Source organism: Vicugna pacos, chromosome 21 (assembly GCF_048564905.1).
Source record: "Vicugna pacos chromosome 21, VicPac4, whole genome shotgun sequence".
Classification (NCBI taxonomy): domain Eukaryota; kingdom Metazoa; phylum Chordata; class Mammalia; order Artiodactyla; family Camelidae; genus Vicugna; species Vicugna pacos.
Window position 1 is genome coordinate 7440796 of NC_133007.1, and position 26300 is coordinate 7467095.

Here is a 26300-nt window from a genome sequence, read left to right on the forward strand (position 1 = left end):
GAAGAGCATCAGATATGCTCTGATGTAGCAGCTGGAGTCTGTACTTTTTTTTCCCAGGTAATAGTTGTGAGAAGCAATGCTGCAAGAGAGGCAGAATTGGATTTTACAGTGTCTGTAAGTCATGTTATCCCATTCCTGCTACTGCAGGTGATCTTGGAAGAGCTCATCTTCGTTTCACTGAATTAAACTGCTTTCTTCAATATGTGTATGGGCTTGTTAAAACCATAGGTTTCCTGTGCAAAGACTACGAACCATAGAAGCTTCAAGACAGAAGTTTAACTATTACAGGAAGAATCTTTCACTTCTGAATAGGGACATACATTTTCAACTTAATAATTTATCTTAAAATAAATTAAAAAATGCTCTGTAGCACAAAACAAGCACACAAACAATCGACAGTATCTGTTTGTCTTTGGTGCACACACTCATTTCCCAAATCATTCAAGTAACAGCGTCTCTGACTTCTTGGGGAGAGATGGGAGTTGAAAGTTTGAAGGCCAAAATGAATTATCTCCACTTCTGCCATGCCTGGATGCCTGAGATGGTCCTGAGGATCTGTGATTCTGGGAGCAGCTGGTAGAGGTTCAGAAGGAGTAAGAAAAGTGCAGGGGCAGACAAGGGGTAGAAGAACCAGCCCTGCACCAGTCCCGTGAGCCCAGTCTTCAGCGGGGGCGCTTTTCTGTTTCCATGCCCACAGAGAGAAAACAAAAAATAATGCAAAAGTTTGAAATTCTTTAGATGGTGCTCAGAAAGCAAGGCTACCACTGACTTCTGTTAACTTGACAGTCCACTTGGTGCTGCTCAAATTGCAACAATGGAAGAAAATGGTCTTCAAAAAGAAATGAAATGAACTCCAGAATGTGGAATAGGCATACATGATTAAGCCTGACTATCTGAAAGTGGTTCAGGAGTTAATACTGTCTGGAGACTATCATGTCTACTTAACGACTTTCGTGGTATAAACCAGGATTACTTTTCAAAAACGGTATGATGCACTTATCTGTAAACCTCTGCTGCCTGGCTTCAGACTCAAGGTAGGTGATACCCTAGTCTAAGCTAAGAGGTAAGTCTGGTGTTTTCAGCCCTCATCTGAGACCCGGCAGGGATGCTAACAAGAGGTGTAGGAACAGGCTGTGTCAACATCAGGAGTGCAACCCTGCCCACCAAAAATAACCAGTTAATCCAGTGGACAGTCTCTAAAGGCAAAGGCTGTAATACCAGATATACCGCATTGTCCCGTGAACTCCAAACCAGTAGTCTTTAAGAACAGGTACAAGGTCCGGAAGCACTCTTGCTATGATGGAGATGGGGTGTGTATCAGGAGGCAGAAAGGCCCAGGACGCATATTAGCACTCAGTGTTCGATTTATTTGCAAGATGTCACACAAGTAGCATTCTCCCCTGTTTTTCACTGATCTGATTCAGAACATCAATAGTATCTCGGATCAAGGTCTCAAAGATCCCATCGGCTAGCTGCATCTTCACACACAACTCGTCCTCATCATAGTTCACCCACTGTGCCTCCTCCTCGTGGAGCTCCTGTACCTAGAATTCAGAAAACAGAAAGGTTAGAAAATTTCTGTCACACGAACGCTAGGAAACACATGATATTTGCCCCATCCATGGGACTACAGTCCCAGGAAATAAGAGAAAAAAGGTAAGATAAGAGGACATCAAATACCCCTTTAAAAGTTGCAAAAAGTTAGAAAAAATTCAATTGTCAAATAAAAGTGGCTTCAAATCTGCCGAAATGGAGTCTGACAATGTTCCAGGATCTTATAGACATTAAGGGTTACAAGTACGCTGTCTATATCCACAATTACGTGCTTCTCAAGCTGTGCTGAGCGAGAAGCATGTCTGGGAAAGCTAAGAAGCATGTGCCCTATAGAAGATTCATGTCTCCCATGAATTTATCTGTTCAAAGTTGCACAGCTTTCCTTTTTACGAGTTCTTTCAGCCTTCAGTATTAAATCTGTTCTTTGACTAACTTCCTCCTCAATATAAAATTTAGGAAGCACTGTCCTAATGAAATCATTTTTGCCCCTATGGCAGAAACATGTACGCTCAGGACATTACCCATTACACCTCTCAGAGAAACCGAGATGAGCCCCCCACAGTGCCCTTGTCGATAAGCAAAAGCTTGGCTCCTCTGTAAGAGCAGGAACCGTTTTCCTCTCAGCCGGTGAGAACTAACATCACATTTTCTTTTTCACGTTGGCCATCAGAAAGCATAAAGCCCAGCCTGCGACCTCAGTTACGGCAACTGAAGGATCTCACAGCCTGAAAATCTGCCTCCATTTCCTTCTTCTGGTTTTTGGAGTCTGTTCCATTCAATGACACACTTCCCCTGCTGCTGCTCCTGAAGATGTATGTATGTGTGTTTGTACGTTAGTATATAGTATGCATAAAAAGTTGCATTAAAAAGTCAGTCTAACAATAGCCTTTTTTTCTAGACAGGGTCTTAGGCTGGTAGTAAAGAGAAATGTAAATAGAATGTGGCCAGATTTAAGGAAGTATGTATGTCAGGGCCTTTCATCATATCCTTGTGAACAAGATGGGGAAATACAGACAGGTAGATGTAGATGTATGTATTTTTTGGATTAAAGGACAACTAGCAACCTGGAAGGAAGTTCCTGCCTGGAAGAAGACTCAGGAGCTTTTCCTCTGTGATCTCAGTCCATCTTGTTCACATTCCACTGCAGTAATTATCCTGCAGAATTTTGTATTTGATGTATTTGTTCTCCCAATAGGCTGTGAACTCAAGATTTTTCTTTTTATTTCTATTTAATTTCCAGTGACCATGACAGTGCAAACAGAAGGTGTTAAGTAAATAACTGGCATACAGATTTTTTAGTGAGTGTTTTAAAGCTTGTTTTTGACTCTGTCCAGTTCATTTTTAGCAGTGACTTAGATGAAGGCAGGTACCTCAATTTTAGAGGTAAAATGCAAGTTGGGAAACATAATAGCAATATTAAAAGAAAGAACCTTAAAAATGTGTTGATAAGTTTGAAATGATGGGCCAAATTTAACAAGATGAAGGAGTGAAATAAGGTCCTGTACTTGGACCAAAAAAATAACTACAAAAGGTTGAGATTTTAATCTTTAAATTTTCCTAAGCTTTTGTGAGTCCCATGGGAATGATATTATTAAAAATAAATGAAACAAATGTGATTATAAACTGCATTAACCAAAGTACAGTATCCAGAAGAAAGAAGGTGGTTATATGATTTTACTAATTAAGCAATGCACAAAATATTACAGGCATACCTCAGAGATATTGTGGGTTCAGTTCCAGACCACCGCAATAAAGCTAATAACAAAAATTCTCTGGCTTCTCAGTGCATGTAAAAGTTATGTGTACATGATACTGTAGTCTATTAAATGTGCAATAGCATTATGTCTAAAAATCAATGTATATACTTTAAAAATACTTTATTAAAAAAACCTTATTGCTAAAAAAAATCTAACCATTATCTGATAATGCAGTTACCACAAACTTTAAATTTGTAAAAAAAACAAAAACAAAAACAAAAACAAAAACAAAAAAAAACCCCACAAAAGAAACAAAAAAAATTCCCCCAAACCATACCTATGAAGCACAATAAAGTAAAGTGCAATAAAATGAGCTGTGCCTGGACATGGTCAGCTCCGAGCACCGGAAGAGCTAAAGTGGACAATGCTGAAAATCAGACAATGGGGGAGAACCCTAACAGTGAACAGGAAGAGGAAGACTAAGACTCAAATGAAACATTACAGCCACTTCAAAGGTGCGTAGGGAAAATTAAAATGGTTACGTAAAGGCTCAAAGCTATAGAAGCAAATTATAATTAATTACATGAAAACCAACTTACACTTAGCATGAGGGAGAACTTAACAGTTAAGCAGAAACTCGGGAGCTACTGAGTACCTTACCAGGTCATAAGCTGTAAAGGTGTTTCAATCATTAACCATGTCGTTTCACTACAGGATTTGTCATTTTAAGTGCAATTTTACCTCTAGTAGGGAGATTTTCTAAGGTTACTGTACATAAAGGATATACAAAAGTTGGTCTAAATACTTGCTACTCATTCTACATCACATATACTTTGGGAATGCATTGCTAAAAATGGCTCATAATATTCTGGCTAACCTAAGATGTAAATTAATCAATATCTTTGTGAAGTGGTAAAGGAACAGTGAATGGGAACTAGAGCTGAAAGATTTCTCTGCTTTTCTGACTAACAAGGCCTTAAATGTTAAACACTCTTCATACTTTACTCACCTCAAATGATGCCTAAAAACACAAAGACTGATTAGGGATTTTCCTAGTCCAAGCAGCAACAGCTAAATTATATACCTTTTCCTAATCTGGAAGAAGCCACTGTTTATTATGAAATATTTAATGTAACAGTTGATCATGTTAGCAGTGTTTTAAAAGGGCAAGTAATACCCAGTTCAAGGCCAGCCCGCCCTGTGTGGCCTCCCTCCATGTCTGCTCAGGGAGACTGCTCCAGCAGTGCTCCTCGCTCCTCTGCATCGCCGCAATTTCTCTATGGAATTATTCCTATCAGCATATTTCTTTCCAACTAAAAGAATCCTCTCATCACCATTTCATCTCCATTTTTCTCTTTACAAAAAAGCTCCTTTGAAACACCCAGTTTTGCTCTCCTTAATTTCTCTCATTCTCTCTTGAAATCCACTCAAATCAAGTTTTAACCTCACCCATGCCACCACAACTACTTGTAATGATGTTAAAACAAACACCTCCACATTGCTAAATCCAGTCAGAATTTTTCAGTTATCTCACTTGACTACTGAGCAGCACGTAACACAGCTGACTCATCCTTCCTCCCTGAAGACTTTCACCTGCTGCCAGGACCTCACACTCTCCTGGCTCTACCTCATGAGCGGTTCCTCCTTAGTCTCTTTTGTTGGTTCCTCTTCCTTAGCCCTTGAAAGACTGGAATGTGTGGAATATGTCAAGACTCAGACCTTGGGCCGCCTCTCTACTGGCCTACACTCTTTTTCTTGGTCCCATGGCTTTGACTGCCATCTGTATGTTCGCCACCCCTGATTTCTTATCTCCAGCCTACATCTCTTGCCTGAGCTCCAGACTCGTATACCTAATTACCTGCTCAGTATCTCCATTTGGATGTTTATTAGACATTTCAAATTAAACACATTCAAAACAGAACTCTCAATATTTTTTCCAAACCTGCTTCTTTCAGTCTTCCTCAAATCAGCAAAAGGCAATTCCTCAGCTACTCAGGCCAACCCAATGGAGTTATTCTTGGCACCTCTCTTTCTCTTACATTCCACATTCAGTGTATCAGCAATTCTGTTCTATTTTGAAAACTGTTCTCACCACCTCCAATACCACTAACCTGGTCATAGCCACTATTATCACTTGCCTGGATTATTCCAATAGCCTCCTGGTTTCCTTACTCCCACCTGTGCTACCCTTACTTCAGTCTACTCTCAACACTGCAGCCAGAGGGATGCTGTTAAAATGTAAGGCATACAGAATTAATACACAGAAATCTGCTGTATTTCTATACACTAACAACAAAATAGAAAAAGAAATTAAGGAAACAACAATCCTACTTACCATCACATCAAAAAATAAAATACCTAGGAATAAACCTACCTAAGGAGGCAAAAGACCTGTACTCCAAAAACTGTAAGATGCTGATGAAAGAAACTGAAGATGACACAAACAGATGGAAAGATATATACCATGTTACTGGAAGAATCAAAATTCTTAAAATGGCCATATTACCCAAGGCAAGATACAGATTCAATGCAATCCTTACTAAATCACCAATGGCATCTTCCACAGAACTTTACTCTCATAGACTTCAGATTAATTATACTCCTTTTCCTTTTAGAATCTAACTACATTCTGATTTTTGAAAAGATGATCAAAATAAAAATAGTTCAGTTATATACACTGACCAGGATATGATCCACTCGGTCTCTTTTCTTTCTTCCAAATTTCATCATTTTCTGCCAATCTGTTTTGTGGTTTGGCTCCTTTTTAAGACTGAACAACTTGAGTACTTCGGTTGCTATAAAGTTCTGTGAAAATAAGAGGAATGAATGAAACACAACAGAGTTCTTGTGATTGAGTGCTTATGATGCAGTAAACAGATTTATGATAAGAATACAATATTTATAATAAAAGATCATACAAATTTCTTCCATTTATAGTAAAACTTAGCAAGGTGAAGAGAAAAGCATGCCAAAATGCTCAAACTTTATTCACTTAAAGAATTTTTGTTTACACAACATACAAAAGTAAAACCCGTTGATGAATCTGCAAAGAAAAATCACTTTGGAGTCCCTGCTACTCAAGAACCACCATTAGCTAACTTTAAGCTGGCAAAAGAAAGCATAAAATAAATGGCTGAACCTGAAATATGAACTTTGCCTGGGATAGTTTACTCTGAAGCAGCAAGATTTAAATATGTTAAAAAAATTAATTAATACTTCAGTATGAGAAGCGTGGTACTTTAATTGCTAACAATATTGGAATGCTCACCCTTAAAAAATACTTTTAAAAATGCTATAGCAATATTAAAATTGGTAGGCAGCATCACTGAGTATTATATTGATGTATGCATTCTGATGATTGCTGATATATATTATGTATCTTGTCTTATTTCAACATATTTGTTCTTTATTATTAATAAGTAATTTGGGGTTTTATTACTTTTTATAGTTATTCTATTAAAGAAACATCATCTTAATGGGGAAAAGGACTCATTTATGAATCAGAATCACTTGAGAAGATTCTCAAACTACCAGTGATACATTCAAGGATGTATCAACTGCTGGGAGCTGAAAGAAATGAAGTACACCAATGTTCTGAAAAAGTTCCCCAGGTGGTTCTGATGCTTTATTCCTCAAAGTTGAAAATCATTTAAAAAGTGTTTTTTTAAAAAATGCATCAAGTCAATATTTGAACACTTTTTTTTTTCCTGCTTACTTTAAGCAGGGGTCAGCAAACTTTATCTGTAAAGGATCAGACTGTAAATATTTCAGGTTTTGTGGGCCATATGGTCTCTACTGTGACTACTCAACTCTGCTGTTGTAGCAGGAAAGCAGCCACGGACAATATGCAAACAACCAGGTACGGCCGTGGTCTAATAGTACTTTACAGAAACACGTGGAGGGCTGGATTTGGCTGCTTGGCCATAGTTTGCCTACCTTTGATGTAAGCACAGATTACATCTCACAAATTCTGTTAGTGCAAAATATTTTTAAAAGCTTTCCATAGTTAACAACACTGTAGTGTATATTCAAAGGTGCTAACAGTGGAAATCTTAAAAGTTCTTATCACACACACAAAAAATTTTAACCATGTGTGGTGATAAAGGTTAACCAGACTTATTGTGGTGATCTCTTCACAACATATACAAATATTGGGGAAGGATGTAGCTCAGAGGTAGAGCACATGCCTAGCATGCACGAGGTCCTGGGTTCAATCCCCAGTACCTCCATTAAAATAAATAAATAAATAAACCTAATTACCTACTCCCCACGAAAAACCCCCACAATACATACAAATATCGAATCATTAATGTTGCATACCTGAAACTAATATAATGTTATATGTCAATTATACCTCAAAAAGATTAAATCATTTAGACAATGCCTCCATGTTATATACCAGAATAATGTATATATACCTTTAATGTATTTTGATACTCCACATATACTACTGGATGATTTAAGAAAATACACCAGTAACGTAAGTAATTGGAAATATGTTCTCCGCGAGAGAACAAAAGGCTTCTATGATCAAGTAAGTTTAGGAAACATACTCTAGAGCCTTGCTACTCAAAGTGTTCTAGGATCAAAAGCATCAGCATCACTTGGGAGCTTGTTAGAAATGCAGAACTTCTGGTCCTACTCCAGATCCACTCAGTAAGAACCTCCATTTTACCAAAATCCCCAGATGACTCAGATGCACATTAAAGTTGGAGAGGCACGGCAAGGGAAGTATAACCTTTGCTACGTTAGGAAAATAGGTGAGTAGGCTGAGACACGTCCACCAATGTGACTTTAAAATTGGTTTGCTGAGAGTCCTTACAGCCTCCGGTGCTTCTTAGACAAGCAATACTTCTTATATATCGTGTTACTATCCCACATATTTCAAAACCACATTATCAATTTGAAACCTCCAAAATCAAAGGTGGAAAGGTAACACCCATGTGTTTGATATACGGACATGTTTTCAGGTGTACTTCTAGACTACCTACCTCTTAATTATTAAAAATTCACCTAAAACCTCTATGAGTTACAATAATGTATCTCCCTGAGTATTTGCTATTTTTCTTAAATATTATAAAATATATATATGAAATGACTTTTGTTTTGTAAAAATTGAGGATTCAGGATTTCCTCTCACCCCTATCCCTCCACCGCTCATAGATTCAATGAATCAACACGCATTTATTAAATACCTACAATGGGACAGCCCTTGAAGACAAAATGGTGAATAAACAGAAGAGCGCCCGCTTTTACCTCAAGCATTTATAGATCTGTATAAAGGAACAGCAAGTTAAGAAAGGAGATACTCTATTAGTTTGCAGTTTACCTTGATTTCATCAAGGTTATTTGGATTTTTCACTCGTCGGAAATAACTAGAGTTCATTCTACATGGCTTCATCCAGACAGGTTGATTCAAGTTGGGATCCTCAGCAAATATTTCCTCAAAAATCTCTTTTGTTAAATCAAAAACCGCCTTGATAGAGAAAAATAAAACAAAATAAAAATGGCGAAGAATCCAAATTTCAGACAACAGAGAGAAGTTTAGAAAAATGAGAACCACCCCGCCATGTTCCATACCTGTCTGTACACCCTTTTACTAGTGCTCTCTATGTCCAGACTCTTGCTGGCACAGCCCAGCAGCTTGGCGGGGATGCTGATGCTATGAAGATCATGACCTAATTCCTTCCATTTCCAGAGTTCTTCTGCTGCATTGTGTACAAGAGTTTCCACTTCCTCCACAGTATGCGGCACTGCCAACAATGTTTCACACGGCTTTGGGGGAGCTCTTTTAGGTTCTGCCATTAGAGGTACAATGGTTTCTTCTGCCTTATTTTTTTGGATCTTGTGAGAAGAGCTCAAACCAAAGTCTTCATCAAACCAGTCTTGATCATCTCCTAACACGCTCAGGAACTCTCGGCTGATCTCAAGTTCAGCAAGTCTCTTAGCAAGCTCTTCCTGCCCACTGGCACCGAATACTGGACTCTCCTATAGAAAAGGAACCAATCAAACAGCACTATTCAGTGACCTCAGATCACTTAACACGCTTGGGGTTTTTGTTTTTGTTTTTTAAGAAAAAGCAAATGCATTACTTGTATACTTAAGGTTTCTCTATAAATAAACAAAGCAAAAATAATATGGTGGCTATTAATGAATGATTTAAGAAAAAACTAACCTGTTTCCTGTAATTCTGCTTACATAAGCCTTACAGCTGAATTCTTATAAACTGCTTATTGACTTATTTTTTCTTTTTTGTATCATCGTTATTCTGTTTCTGAAGGACTGTCTTGCTTCTGGGATATGGAAATGAGACATACAACTTCTCACCTTTGGTGATTATCTGGCTCAAGTTACTCAAAATCATTACTGTTGTTCCACTGTCCATAGGCAAGTTAAACAAGTTGGTGGGCTAAGCATATGTCATAGTGGACTTATTTCAGTTTTACCAGAACCAAGATCACAGCTGATAATTTCTGCAAGGCAACTATGTCTGAGGAAATATGTTAACAAATAATTTCATACACAAACAAGTACTGGGTTGAGAACTAGTGGAAATCTCCATGGAATAAATTTGTTCACTGCATCTGGAAGGCAATCTAGTCTGTGGACAGTATACAGGGGTTTTCAATTTAATATAAGCCTGTCAGTGTTTGTGACAACCCTATAGTGACCACTCATGACATAACAAAGGACAATTATATTTCAGACAGAAAAACAGCTACATGGCCATTAAAAACTAGTGGAATGATTTTTAGCTAATAAACAACACATCACCAAAAAACTTACCAGGATCTATGAAATGAAAATGTGTGATAAAGGGAAGGTTGACACTATTTCTGGACAAAATACTTACAGGTCTGGGACACAGATCTGGTGAGGAAATCTCTTCTTTGTCATCTTCCAGTTCAGACCTTACAAAGCAGCCTGGAACCCTTGGTGACTGTTCCTCAAGATCTGGGGACAGGTCTTGGGGTGGTACTTTCTTTTGATCATCATCAAGAAGCTCTTGATTGCTAAGCTGGATTTTCTCATTCCTAGCTTTTTGGATTTGTTGTAGTTGACTGACTGTGTCATTCAAAAAGACTTTTAGTAAACTGTCTGTCAGTAAGCTGACTGTTTCTAGCTGTTCCTTTGACTTTTTTTCCTCACTTAGTGATGACTTCAGCTGGGCTTCCAATTGGTTCTTTTCTCTTGTTAAAAGATCCAGAAGTGGGGTAGAAAGCTTTTCTGAAGCTTCGGGATATAGGTTTTCTTCCTTTTCTATAAACTGCTGTTGCTTCTTTAATTCTTCAGAAAAGGTATTATCTAAAGTATCATCTTCTAGAGCAATGGAAACCTCTTCTGTGGCTCCAGAAACAAGGTCTTTGTTTTCCTTTGAAGAAATCAGTGAATCCCCTGAAGACTGCTGGTGAATATGGGCTTCAAGTGCCCCAGAAATGTTCTGTATATTGTCTGCTTCTATTTTAAGGCTTTTATCAACTGAGGCCTCTGTGTCCTTCATACTAGGGAGAGATTTCTCATAAAAATACTCAACTGCATCCTTTTCTCTTTCAAACTTGGGAGCCTCTGTATCTTTTTGTTCTTGATTATAGTATTGATATTGTTCATCTGAATAAGAGTCTTCATCTTCATTTATGTCTATATAGTCATCAAAGTTTTCTGGAATGTGAGATATTTTTTGAGGAGGAGCAAAAATTCCATGCTTCTCTCTGCACACGAAGTATACAATGCCATCATATGTTCCATTGTTATTTCCTTCAGGTTTATCCAATTCCACTCCAGCCCAAAATCCTTTAGCAAAGCTAGTCACACCTTTGAATCGAAGAGTTCCAGGCTGCACATTGCCAATTAACACCCTATCACCGATGTGGAAATCAAGTAACTCATCTGCAGCGGCAGCTGACACCAAGGAAGGGGATTCGGTAACTCCCTGTTCATGCTCTACATCGCTGCGCTCCTTACTTTTCATAAGCTCAGTGGGGGATTTAAGTTCTAACAGCCTTTCAGAGTGAAGACTGCTGTGAACAGAAAGGCTTTTCTCACTGAGGCACTCACTGATTTCGTCATCGCTACCCAAGCTAGTGGCTCTACTTCTAGAGCTCCTTGCTGGCTCTGACTTCTCTCTGCAAGACTGAGAGTCTCTCCTGAGTGACAACAAAGATGCCACCTCAAAGTCATCTTTGTACAATTCAGCTGAAATGTCTTTCTTACAAGAAGATACTTCAAAATCTTCAGAGTATGGTATCTCTTTAGGAGCAAAAAGACGTTCTGACCAAGACGAGTCCCTATCCTTGATGTTCTTTTGTACATGAGTGTCTTTTTCTGATTGGATGTTTGGACTATGGTCCACATCTTGATCTGACTGTCTCTCTTCCAACTCTTCTTTATGAAGATTTCCCATGGCTAATCTTACTAAGTCTTTCTGAACATTTATAGAATCTAAAGGAAGATCTTTCCTTGAAAGAATTTCAGGTGAATCTCCCTGTTCCAGGTCTAGTTTCAAGAAGACATCAGACTTCCTAGATTGTTTAGAATAGGCATCTTCAATTGCACTCTCCTCCAATTTTGCATATTCTGCTTCCTGTATTTCTGATTTTTTACTAAATTCTTCTTCAACCTTGGCATCAGACACATCCAGAATTCTATTAGAGGTATTTAATTCTTTGAGAAGAGGTGATGAAGGGACATTTTCTAGAGAATCTCCAGACTCAGCTCTGGTTTTCCTTGATGATCTGACAATTGGAGAGGAAGTCTGAAAATGCTCTTCTGTTCGACGGTCCAATTCAATCATTCTCTTTGTATATGAAGATAAAGACCTTTCTGATATTGATCTCTCAGAACCTGCCAATGCAGCATCTTAAAGGGGAAAACAAAATCACATCAAAATTATCTAATCACAACTTTCAATTTCTGGAACCAAAGTTTAAATAAAAGCCAAATCTTAGAAAAACTCTGGTCAATAAACATGACCTGTTTTGTTTACCATATTAGGTAAGTTTTTCCTTTTAATGGAATCTACTATACCAACAGAACATTTTAAATGACTAAAAACTTACAGTTTGGAATAATTTTTTTAAGTGTTATGTTAACTTATAAAGAAAAATGGCTCAAAGTTTATGGAGACACTGATTTTCAAATCATGCAAAAACAGAATTGTACGATGGGTATCACATACATTCTTCAAATAAGAAAACAATGAAAGAACAATAAATGTTCTTTATTTACTTCTAAAAGAACGAACTTTCCCAGGGGCTTCAGCTAGCCTCTAGAAAGTTTAAAAAAGAAAAAAAGGCAGGGGGAATCAATTGTTTCTGCAAATACAGCACTTTAAGAGCTAACATTACAGAATAAGAGGAAAATAAGACTTGGGGAGCTAACAAACCAAGAATTAAAAGTTTTGAATACAAATCTCTATTATGTCATTGTTAGGTAAGTTTTTTCATGCCTCAGTTTTATTTCCTTATTAAATTTATACTTTATTTTTAATAATTCTTACCTTTCTCTGGATTAAATTTTTTTGAATGTATATAACTACCTACCCTGAGAAATAGTACAGCTAAAAATATACATAATCAGATACAAAATCTGATTAAGGGAGAATTTAGAGATGCTGATGATACACTCACAGCCATTTTAGACCAGTATCTTATGGCCTTTTTCTGTTACTGGAACAATAAAGACTGCTTCACATAGCTTAGGCATAACCAATAAATCACTTTAAAATATAAAAGTAACTTAAAATGTTAAACAAGTTATTATCTTTAAGAAATTCATTTTAAAACAAAAGCTGTAGAGGTAGTATTGTGGCAGCATTTGTATAAATCCTTAGTCCACGTAGATACAGTATGATTATTTTTCTAGTTACTCACCAACATGTTCAGCAATGGACTCCAGGGATCCTCTGGAACGTTCTGACTCTGTCAGTGATTTCCAATTCTTTGTTGTTTCAGATCTGGAGTGGAAAAATTAATGAACAGAAATAAATGTATTGTTGATACCATAATTAACTGGTTACAAAATGTAGTCAATTCTTAGACAACTACTTCTTTCTTCTCCACAGGAAGTATTCCAACCTTTGCCACTTTCATCAAGCCTATTTCTGGCTCTCATCACTCTCGGTAGATGATCCTGCCTCTTTTAACGAGAAAAACAGAGGCCATCAGTATGAACTTTCTCATCTTTAACTTGATTACCTACAAATTTATCTATATTCACAGCTATCCCAACTGCCTTTCCTCCTGTGTGCAGGGAAGAAAAAGGTGTATCTCTCAAACTTGTTCAATCCTTTCTTTCCCAAATCCCATACATTTCCACAGCCTCATTGATGGTACTCCTCAACTGTCCATTCTTTTTCCTACAATCTTTAGTCTTCATAGTGTGGTCAGAAAGATCTCTCTGAACAGAAATCTGATTCTATCATTCTCTGGTTAAAATCCCTTAATGATAATTAATACATAGTGCTGTGTGCTAGGCCCTGTTCTAAGTTAAGTCCTGTAGCCCTCATAACAAGTTTATTAGTCAGGTGTGTTACAGGGACATAAATCCCTATTAAAAAAACTAAAGCACAGGGAAGTTAAGTAACTCGCCCAAAATTAAATAGCTAGCTGGGACCCAGGTAATGCTAAAATAACTGTAATGAGTCTATATAACATCTATAAGAAACAAACAAAAAAAACCCTAAATATGTTTTATTTAAAGAAAACTCTAAGGGCGTCACACCAGCTAAAAAGTAAATCAGAAACTACTAAGAATGGGTGAGTATAAGGTTATCACAATTTGTTCTTTATTTTTCCAGTTTCTTCTAACTCCAGCAACATCCTGTCATGTTCAGTTTCTATGATATGCCAAGCTCTCCGTTGCTTGTGGTCATTCATGAGTTCCCTTCTCTCCGAAATGTTCCCTATTCTCAGTCCCACTGACCTACCTAACCTCCAGTCATTGTTCAAAATTTAGTTTAAATATTAAAACCTGACTTTTTAACATACCGTATTATATATTCTAATGTTGCTACATTGTATCTTCTGTATTTGCATTAACTGGCTGCATAATATTCTACCCCTGGAACAATCATTTACTGGGCTATTCATCCATTTTTGGACATAAAGACTGCTTCTAATGTTCTATTCATATAAAAGGTATTATGATAAACATATTCATGCAAACAGGTATTTTTGGTAGACCATATTTTCTCAGGCTAAATTTCCAGAAGTGGAATTACTGAGGCAAAAGTTACAGATAGTTTTTGACTTCTGAAACACTGCCAAATTGTTTTTCGAAAGAACTATGCTAACTTATGACACTGTTACCAGCAATGCTGGAGAGTACTGTTTTCATTGCACCCACCAGATTTCAGGATTCGAAATATATTTTTAAACCTGTACTTATAAAATGATTTGTGATTATATCATACATGATGACTTTACTTTAGTAAAACGAAAGATATAAACCAGTATTTTTTACTTCTTCAATTTCACAGCCACTTAAAAGATAGCTTCTACTAAAAATTTTTCCTTATTCCTTTCTCAAATAAGGCAGCAAACAGGTAAGTCATCAAAAATTTCTACCTGTGCAGTGGAAGGGATTTGATCTTGGGTTTTTCAGAAGCTGAGGAGAGCGTTTTAATCTGAGGCTTGGCGGTTGGTGATGTTTCCAAATCTCGGCTAAGCTCGGCTTCAGTTTTCTTAATGAATTCATCATATGACTAAGTGTAGAAAAATCAGAGTCACTATACAGAATTTTTAAAAACTGTCTTAAATTATACAACAGTATATTTTATGGTGAAATATTCAAACAGAAAAGAAGACGTGAAAATCTTCCCCCAGTATCAGTATCATTCCCCAGAGCTCTATAAACAGTTACTTGTATGTCCCTTCTTAAAATAGTCTACGCATAAGCAAGATGTATAATTGTAACACTAATATCAACTAGGAAATGATAGGCTCAATCTACAGGAGTTTAATACTTACGAAGCAATAATTCAGGCCCTGCTACACTAATAAACTTCTTTAGCTGACTATATAATTACTCTTTAAAGAGCATCCTAATACTTGCCTGGTATTTTTAGGAAGTTCAGCCATTACACTGAGTTTCAATGGCAGTAAGCTTAAGGGGCAAGCACTTTAGGAACACAAACCTTGAGCAGAGCAAAGGGTATGGTTGGGAGTATGATAGTACATATATGTACAGAAATGCAAAAAGCCTTTCCTAGTTGTTAGCCATTTTGTAAGCAAAACTTCACTAATCTATAATTTGTATGAAATTTAAGGGAAGTTCTTCTACTAGAAAATTCCCTTCATTTTCTAGGTTAAAATCCCTACTTTTATGTCTCTCACATTTAAGTGATATCTTAAATATCTCTCGCATTTAAGACTGTTTTGTTCAACACTGTATGTGCAATACCTATTCACAGTGTCTGGCTCAAAGCAGGCTGACAACCAGTATTATAGAATGAAAGAATGAGCAGATGGATGTTTGTCAATTGCTACAGATCCCTAAAACTTGGCCTAAAATTCCTACTTTTACAACTTTGACCATCTATGTTACCTTTTTCTGAAATCTCAATGTTTTGATAAAGTAACTTCTGGTATTAAGTATACTACAGCTAGATGATCTGGCTAGCTAGACATATATGAAGACTATGACTGAAAAGCTACACTTACATGAGTATAGTTCATTTTAAAATGTGTGATCAAATAAAAATCCAAAAGCTTTTTTTTACATGACTTCCTATGTATTATTTACTTTCTGATCATATGCATAATTATAAAATCTAAATACAGAACTTTCTTTTGTCTTTACTTAAACCATTTAATAAAATGTTGACTGAGTTGAATCCTTATGGCATTTCTCTAGAGATCTTTCTGCTTGACGTAATGATTAATGAACATTTTTGAATAACGCTATTCAACCCAATAGTGTTTCATTCAGTTTTCAATGGCTCCTCATGACCTACAGTAGTTTTTCTAAATCCTGACTCCCACCCTAGACCAATTAAATCAGAATCTCTGGGAGTAAGCGTGGATATTTGTATTTCTCAAAAATTTCCTCAGTTAGCTCTAATGTACAGTCAGGCTGAGCACCACAGACCTGCAGACTGAAGTCCAAGCTCCTCAGGCTGATTTTTAAGGCCCTGAGGAGGATCTTCATTTTTAAATTTTGTTGCCACGACTTTCCAACACAGACTTCTCAGTAAGGCCACTGAATCTTAATCACTTTTCTTACTTCTAAACATTTGTGCAAGTTAAAATCCCTGTTCCCATTTCTGTCTTTCATGTACCTATGTAAGTGTCTGTCTTCTCCAGATCTGTTAGCTGGCCTAATGTCTACGTGGAAGATGGTGCAGTAGAGCGGTAAGGGCACAGAATCTGGAATTTGGGCCAGACTAAAATCCTAGTTTTACCACATGTGAGCTGTGTGTCCCTAGATATTACTAGTCTCACTCACAGTTTCCTCACCTGTAAAACAGGGATAGTAACAGTCACACGTTGTTGCTTTGAGGATAAAATGAAAAATACATATAACGTAATTAGCAGAGTTCCTAACACATAAATAGGAGCCTAAATATTTAATATTAATAAATCCAGGAGGAACACAATTAGTGTTACTACACAAGGGCAATTAAAAGGACAGAAATTTTGGCTAAACGTACAAGGAGCTTTCTAACACTTAGAGCACCTAGAGTCCAACAATGACACCAACTGTCCTGAAAATCTGAACTTCCCTATTACTGGGAACGTCTGGGTAGAAACTGAACGGCCTTCCCTGGTGACACCACAAGAAAGCGTTCCCATGATGAGTAGGACATTCAGACCGATTCTATAATGAGTGTGGTGTTTAGGAACACGAGGCTGGCAGACCGTATTTAAGCAACAGGGAAGCAACCAGAGGCAGGGACATCTAAGAGGCTCTGCAGGTAACAGAGACAAGAGGTCATAAGGGCCCCAAATAGCCTGACAGCAATAAGAATGAAAAGGGACAAGAAGATTTATATAAAAAAAAAAGTCAATGGGATCTGGTGACTGAATGGACAGGAGAAAATAGAATGAGGAAGACATAAAAACTAGATCTCTAGACTAGGGAAGAATCAAGGAAATTTGCTAGAGCTTGGGAGGAAAGTCAAGTTTAGAGTTACCATTTAGAAGCCATTCAAACAGTACAAAGAGTCATGTTAATAAGTTGTGAGCCATGCAGCATCATTTTGCCAAAAAAGAAAAAAAAAAAAGGCAGTAACAGTTCCAGTAGCTAGGATTATTTAAATGGGTCTTTGCTTAGGAGGGCATGGATATCAGGCTTTTTTTCGCAGACCCGATCTTTCCTATTTAGAAAAATACTTTATTTAAATATCCTTTTTATTATTTACTTTAATACTTGATATTATAATACTTAATATTTTAATTTAATATTTAATTTAATGTTTCAAGCAAGAGTTTGTTTAGATAGCCTCAGATTTTTTTTTTAAAGAAGTAGGTTAAAACGTGGCACAAAACTAACATTGAAAAATCTTAATCCATTACTTTACTAAAAACACGAAAAACATTTTAGACTTCACATGTACATCAGCCTTGATGTTAAACCCCTTCTCCCCATGTCTAACCTCCAGCTGTTTGATCAGACTGGCTTCTTGGGCTTTCAGTCTTTCCTTCTGCCTTTTTTTCTGTTCCTTCTTCAGCTGGTCCACAACTGATTTTCTTTTCCGCAGCTCATCCTTCAGGGCTCTGATCCTACCTTCAATGTCACTTTGGTCAGATGTAGTTTCTGAAAGAGATATACAATCTATTTATTTAATTTCAACTTAACACTAAAGTTAACTCAGTAACTATTAATAAAAAGTAGCAATGTAATACTCCATTTAAATAAAGTCAATCTAATATTTAAAACTTAGAAAATACGAGCTTCTGGAAATTTTTTTTAAGTGATTATCGCATCCCTCCTGTCCCCTAAATCCCTATGGGGGGAGGGTCCTCCTATTTGTCTTCACTTTCTAGTCACACCATTTAAAACTGTAAATAAATATCAAGGTGTGCTGTCTTGATAAGATAAGCTGCTGGAAGCTGGAAAACTTTTGGTTAGTGAAATCTGGACATTCCATAAGGATTTATTTCCTGGTGACAAGACAGCCATATTTAATGTACCTCCTCTTTGTTATTAATAGTTTGAAAGTTTTTAAGTCATATTAAAACCAAATGGAATTTTACCATTTTAAACTGATTGTGAGTCATCAGCTGGTGTCTTAACATCACATAAAAGGAGACAGAGACATTACAAAGAAATATACTCTGCAGTAACCTTTCTCTGAAAGTTCTTAAAATATTTAAAATAACTGAAATGAAGCTAGTTTAATCTTACTCTCATCCTCCAAGTTCATACACATATGTGCACACACACAAAGCAGATGTCCAGTCACTGCACAATTATGGAAAAGACACCTCACTATGTCATGCGCATCCTATGAAAATAAGCATCATTTAAAGACACTGCTTATACTCCAATACACATGGAAATTACACTGACTAAAAAATGACTATTCCTTACACCTCCTCCTTGAATCACACAGTGGTGTCATTTCCACACACTAATGATGAATGTGACATTTAATAGCCTTACAAGAGAAATACTATTATATACAAGTCTGAAGACTGAGATGTACGCTACAACATTACATCATAAACAACGAGGCTTTTTCCAAGAGCTTCAGATTAAATTGCTTAGAACTAGTTACAGCATTTATTTAAACACAGAAGAATAACAGTCTTTTTTGCAATGTGATCTAAATGTCTGGATAAGAAATGAAATCTAAGTTCCTGTCATTTCTGTGTCCTGACTTAAGGTATACTAGGGAAGTTATAACCATCTTGTAACAGTAGCGGCATCATACTGAGCCCTTAGCATGGGCGAAGCCCACTATTGATCAATATTCATACAATGAAGTAGTAACAAAGCCCATTTTCAACTCTGGATCTACTACTAGTAATCAGCAATATGTTTTGACGCTTACCAATTTCCCGAATTGATGTGAAAATTAAGCAAGGTATACCAGGCACATAGCGCAGCACCTGGACTACTATAAAAGCTCGACAAATGGTGGGAGCAGTGATACACATGAAACAAACATGTTCACGTAGCCAGGCTTTATGGTTTAAAACTGATAAAGCTGGTGATAAGGAGAGAGCAACTGAATATCCTCCTCATGCTTTCTTTTCATTTCTGAAGAAAATTATCAATTGGTTTCAGGGTTAAAAGGCTCTGACCCATGGTGGTAGGCTTTATAGTGATTTAATTGTGATTCTAGTACAATGATTGTGGGTAGGAGAGCAAGCTGAGCTAAAAATATCTAAGCAACATTGAAGAGAATCTCTAGAAATTTTTTTTTTAACCCAAGCAGCTCTCTAGATGAATATATTGTCTTTATATAGGTTGGGGAGAGGGGTTGTAGCAGATAAATGATACTTCAGTTTATTGAAATACACCAAGACAGAATAACCTGATGGACAGAGTAACTTAATTACCTAATCAAAAATTAAGTTTCTGATAACTTTATACATTCTGACTGTATTAATTTGGCTGACAAACCCTCTATCACTTGAGAAAGGTAGTATATAACTCCATTACATTAAAATTCATCACTTCCATAAACACTGCATATAATGTCACCAGGAAGAGGTAGATGGCATCTGTAGTTTAGAAATCTCAGAGCAATTTTTCTAAAATTGTTCTTACTTGAATATGTTTTACTAATAAAACAGTATTTTATAGATATTATCATTAATCCTTGTTGTATAGCTCATACAAGGATGGTTAAGACATTATTCCATTGCTACAAATAGAAAAGATTATCTTATGGGAAAGAAACTTGAATAGTCACCAGTAAGAACAGAGCCATGGTGAGAATCCAAGTTTCCAAGTATCAAGTTTATGTCCACTGACATAGTACTCTACTGGCAGTAACTTTTCACCAGAGTACATGAAAGCAAATATATAAAAATATCAGTCATTTTCAACAGATGAACATGACAGACAAAATTCAACTGACTTGACCTAGTAATTCCAGGTCTAAGAATTTACTCCTAGTGAAATATCCAACAGGAATGTATCTAAATGAAGATGTCCATTACAGAACTATTTGAAATTTTGAAAATTTTGAGAAAATGTATACAACCATCACCAGGGAAACTGTTAAATAAATTATGGTATATCTACTCCTTGAAATATTATACAGTTACTCAAAGAATAAGGGAAATCCATAAATATGGGCATGGAAAAATCTTGATTTATCATTATTTAAAACACTGAAAACAAAGAGGGTATAAAATAGGATCAAAGACCAAAAAACAGTATTTTTCACTTTTCCTTTACTGAATGTCTACTCTCAAAAGAAAACTGAAAATGAGCTCAAAAGACATATATTCAATACGGTATTAATCTTACCCAGAACCATACATAAACCAAGTATTGTCTGTCTAGATATGTTTCCCAAGGTCAGCTAACTCCTTGAATCAAGTCCTTTAGAGTAAAGGCTGTTCATGTGTTCATCTATATTACTACACAGATTTATAGCAGGTTGAGGTTATGGGAAAACATACAATACTGCCATTTGCAGTCTCTTCTCTACTGTTCCTCCTTTGAAATTTATACTATCTTGTTCTACCACTTCCTATTTATCCTCATGACCATTATTAAATCATTCAAGAAACATTTAATAAATACCTACTGTGTGTAATGCCAAGTACCTGCTAGGGTCTGGTGTTACAATTGTTAACAAAACAGACTCTCTTTGCACCAGCCTACATCCTAGCAGGGGAGACCTGCTGGGTAAAGTTTGGTTACAATTTATGTGTTGTCTGGTATGACAAGTTGAAGCACAGAGCACTATGGGAACACATAAGCAGTGTCTTATGCGAAACACAGAAAAAAATTAAACGATGTCTGATGAATAAATGACTATCCATTAACACCCAAGTATATAACAATTTGTCATTGTTTATATAATTAGATACAAGTAATTATCAATAAAAAGCAAAGAACTGTGCAATTTAATCTTACCAAGAAAAAAGCCTTTACAAATGAAACAAAGAATAAACTCAGACTAGCATATAGTCAGATGAAGCTTATTAAAGAGGAATTCAAATACAGTACAAAGAAAACTAACTCCTCCGTGTTAGTCTTACCTGACTGTGTCATAGACAATGACTCATCTGACCAACTGTAACAGTGCTGATGGGACTTGGTGGATAGACGACACTGTCCTCCATTCCTATGACCTCCTTTGCTAGACTCCTGCTTTGACAAAGATGTGCAGCTTTTGGGAGGTGACTGTTCAAACAGAAAATCAAATGGGAACTGTTTTGTGATATAGTTGTATGCAAAATTCTATTTAAAATTCAAGATACTAACCAGTTAAAAGATAATATTTACAAAGAATTTTAGATAATTCTATGAAAGAAAGTGAAAAAAAACCAGTTTGCAAATTATACAAAGGATAGGATCTCAATTTTTTTAGAGGTACAGAAAAAAAGTTGTAAAAAAGCATACTTTTTAAGATGTTTATAATAAACTAGGAGTGGCTATTACGTAAGTGATATTTACCCCCTTTTTCTTTTTAAAAATACTAAATATGGGGATGCAGATATCCCTTTGACAGAGTGACATCACTCCCTTCAGATATATAGCCAGAGGTGGAAGTGCTGGACCATATGGCAGTTCTCCATGACAGATGAGTGGACTAAGAAGATGTCACACACACACACACACACACACACACACACACACACACGGATACTATTCAGCCATTAAAAAAAGTAAGTCATTTGAGACAACATGGATGGATCTTGAGGGTATTGTGCTAAATGAAATAAGTCAAACAGAGAAAGACAAATACTGTATAATTTCACTTATATGTGGAATCTGAAAAAACCTAAACTCATAGGAAAAGAGATCAGATTTGTGGTTACCAGAGGTGGGGGTCTGGGGGGTGGGAGAACTGGGTGAAGGTGGTCAAAAGCTATAAGCTTTCAGTTATAAGATATTTAAGTACTGGGGATATAATGTACAACATGACTATAGTTACACTGCTGGTATGGTATATTCGAAAGCTGCTAAAAGACTAGATCCTAAAAGTTCCCATCACAAAGAAAAAAATTTTTTTTCTGTAGCTGTATAAGGTGGTAGATGTTAACTAACTTTACTGTGGTAATCACATCACAGTATATGTGTGTCAAGTCATTAAGCTGCACACTTTAAACTAATATAGTGCTTTATGTCAATTATATCTCCATAAAACTAAAAAAATTTAAATATTAAATATGTACTACTTTCATGGAAGGAAGAAAGGGAAGGGGGAAGGAAAGAAAATAGAGCATAAGAAGACTGCCCACAAGAGAGGGTTACAAAGGGCATAATTTCTACCTTGCTATTAAGTAGAAGTGAGAATGTCTGATTTGATTCCTCACTGTCATCACCTTCTATCCCTGTGACTTCAGGCAAGCTTTCTAGCCTGCTAAGCTTCAGACTGAGGCTTAAAACAGTATCTAAAGAACTGCTGTGAGGACAACTCACACAAGGTATTCAGCATACTACCTGGCGCTTGATAAGTAAGTGCTCAATAAATAATACTTTTCATTATAAAAACATTTAAGACATACTGGTTTTGATTTCCTTGACGTGTTCTATTCTAAATTTAGGCAGGTTATTTTTTTTAAACACAAAGAGGCTTTAACAATGTTTGTGTTCACTTATAATATTTAATATTATGTTAATCCCCTCATATACTTTATAAAATCAAGTCTAAAAATAAAGACAGTTACATTTCTAGCTTAAGTTTTTACCAGATAGTTTTTTAATGACGTATAGGATTAAGGATAACGTGGAAAACGTTCTTACTCTAATAGTGACCTTTATTCTAATTTAGAATCTATATCCATGTAAGATCTGCCTTTTTTTTTTCTTTCCAATTTTAATGAGAGATAATTGACATAGAACATTTTATGAGTTTAAGGTATAAAGCATAATAATTTAATGTACATACTTCATGAAGTAATTATCACAATAAGTTTAGAGCATATCCATCATCTTATATAGGTACAAATTAAATGAATAGAAAAAATGTTTTTCTTGTGATGAGAACTCTTAGAATTTACTCTGTTAACAACTTTTCTGTATAACACATAGCAGTATTAATTATATTTATCATGTTGTATATTTCATCCCTAGTATTTACTTATCTTACAGCTGGAATTTTGTACCTTTTCATTGCTTTCATCCAATTCCCCCTCCCCCCAACATCCCTGTTAAATTTTACTTTTTAAAATTGTCTGGAATTTTCTTGGTGTATTTTTTTAATACTAAGTGAAATAAGTCAGATGGAAAAAGATCTGCCTTAAAGAGATGAAACTACTACTTTATTCTGATTAAAAGTTATAGAGCAGTTACTAAATTATAGAAAAGGCAAACCAGTATTGTTTAAGGCCTCATTGTTTCTATTATATGACAAAACACACTTTAATAAGAACTTGTGTTGTCCCACATACTATCTTCATTAAAGTCTTCAGAAGTTCCTATTCCCTAAAAATTAAAAACTTAATAGCATACAATTTTATAACTGCCACTAAAGTTAAAATTCATATATTTATAAATCTTTAGGCATCAATGAAAAGCTTTATTTCTACTCAAATATCATACACTGTATGTTATAGGTATGGGTGATAGTCAATGCTATCCTTTAACAGCAGAAATACAACTGTTAATAACATACTTTTCAGATATGTTTTCTTTCTCAAGAAGCTTTAAGGTAAATATACATTAACTTACATGTTTACCAGGAGAGGTAGAGGATTCCAGTTCTTGTGAAAAAACCATTTCTTCAGTAAGTATGCTGTGATCTGGACTCCCCGGCTGCTCCTGAACTATAGACTCAGATGGTAGATATTCCACAGCAGGGCTACCTAATTCTTCTGGAATAGAACTTTCACTGTGTAGATGAGAGTAGGAAGGTACTGGAGATTCTGTCTCACTCGCTATTTCTAGAAGAGGGGTTGAAAACAAGAAAAAGTGCACAATCTTGGTCAAGGGGAAATGTGCCTGTTACACTTTACATCTGCTTTTAACACAATCTAACTAGTTGCATTTAGATATAATTTTAATCCATCACTTAATAAATCACATTTACTATAACGTCTGTTAGTCTAAGAATTTTGCCCGACACAAACGGAAAGAAGGTATCTGTAACACATAATCAGCAATGACAGTGACTGACAACCTGAGTGTTTGTGAAGACGGTGAGAAATTACAACTCATATTTGCTTAGGGATGGAAAGCTGGTCCAACCACTTTGGAAAACAATTTGGTAGTATTTGGCAAAGATGAAAATACTGTATGATCTAACAATTCCACTCCTAGGTTTACATCCCAGAGAAATCTTGTACATATGCAGCAGGAGACACATACATGGTTACTAGCAGGATTGTTACAATAGTCAAAAACTAAGTAAAATGAATAAATGGTGGTATATTTATACAATGCAATGCTACACAGCAATAAAAATGAATGAACTAGAGCTGCATGCATTGATGGAGATACACTATGAGCTTTATTGAGCACTTTCAGAATTTGTAGCACTGCCTTGCCTCCGGAATTTCCTGTCCAGTGTGGCCTCTGCTCTAAGAAAACAAATATTTTTGACACTAAATAGAAAATTCTTGACATTATACTCGCATCTTAAGAATGACACTGCTTTCTTTGTTTGTCTCTATGGATATAATGCCCCACAAAGTTTAGGTTATATCACACTTTGGGTCAATACTGATAACATTCAATATACTCAATTCAAAAATATCACTTAAGATGTTGGGCCTGAAATCTGTAAAATAAGTTTATTTAATGCAGGAAATACCTATACCCCCAAGAATGTTTTACTTTAATAAACAAAGATGACCTGACATTTAAAAGCACTTCAGTTAAAAATTTAAAAATACATATTTTTATATTATGTATGTGTGTAGTATAATTAGAATGACTGAATGAATAATGAAGGAATTCTAAAAATCCTCAAGGATATTCACCTATTCCAAGGTAGAATGTGGATACAATTTTAAATGATTAAGAAAATGATTTAATTTTTAGGTAGTAGGGAATAAAAGAATCCTCTACATTTCTGCTTTATACCCCTCAATGTATTTTATTTTTGTTCAATAAGTAACATATACTGATTTTAAAAGTTCAAACAATATAAAAATTGTATAAAGAAGAAAATGGAAGTCACGTGTACCCCTACCTCCTGAGAGATAACCACTGAATCTTCTCCAATCTGATGTCTTTGTGGAAGACTTCATTTTGGAAATCTTCATTTTTTGCCCTTTCCCTTTTTTAAAATGATAAAGTAGCACAAGAATGTCATTTTTAAACAAATTTAAAATAGCACAGAAGGCTGTAAAGTGATTACTTCACATGCCCGTCTCCAATTCCATCTGCCCAGTTTCCATCCGTCAAAGGTAAACCGATGGCAGTCAGGTATGACTGGTGTGTGTCTTTCCAGACCTTTTCTTATACTCCCTGACTTTTCAAAAATGTATTTTTTAAAACTGTGGTAAAATACACATAACATAAAATTTACCATCTTGACCACTTTTAAGTGTACAGTTCAGTGGCATTAAGTACATTCACACTGTTGTGTGACCATCACTTCCATCCATCTCCAGAACTTTTTCACCTTTCCGAACTGCAACTGTATACTCATTAAATAAGAACACCCTATGCTCTCCTGTCTCCAACCCCTAGCAACTACCACTCTACTTTTTGTTTCTATGGTTGACTACTCATGTACCTCACATAGGTGGAATCATACAATATTTGCCTTTCTGAAGACTTAAAACATGGATGAACCTTGAAGACATTATGTTAATATGTGCCAGAATCTTCTTCCTTTTTAAGGCTGTATACATACACCATATTTTGTTTATCCATTCATTTGTTGATAGAAACTTGGGCTGTTTTCAACTTTTGCTACTGTGAATGCTACTATAAAAAATACAGGTATACAAATTATCTATTTGAGAACCT

The 26300-nt window shown here is 35.9% G+C and overlaps 1 protein-coding gene across 2 annotated transcripts in view; it reads right to left on the minus strand.

Annotated features, from left to right (window-relative positions):
• Nucleotides 1-1346: 1346 nt before the first annotated feature.
• The window catches only part of CEP350 (centrosomal protein 350), a 118355-nt gene continuing 93401 nt past the window's right edge, over nt 1347-26300 (minus strand). For both annotated transcript variants that reach the window (XM_072946011.1, XM_015245676.3), the window contains exons 29-38: nt 24054-24265; nt 21416-21560; nt 17845-18005; nt 14816-14952; nt 13121-13203; nt 10105-12107; nt 8832-9239; nt 8581-8727; nt 5934-6056; nt 1347-1544 (exon numbers count right to left, since the gene is read on the minus strand). In XM_072946011.1, coding sequence (XP_072802112.1) covers nt 1380-1544; nt 5934-6056; nt 8581-8727; nt 8832-9239; nt 10105-12107; nt 13121-13203; nt 14816-14952; nt 17845-18005; nt 21416-21560; nt 24054-24265 — 3584 coding nt within the window. In that variant the 3' untranslated portion in view covers nt 1347-1379. The remainder of the gene's footprint in view (nt 1545-5933; nt 6057-8580; nt 8728-8831; nt 9240-10104; nt 12108-13120; nt 13204-14815; nt 14953-17844; nt 18006-21415; nt 21561-24053; nt 24266-26300) is intronic.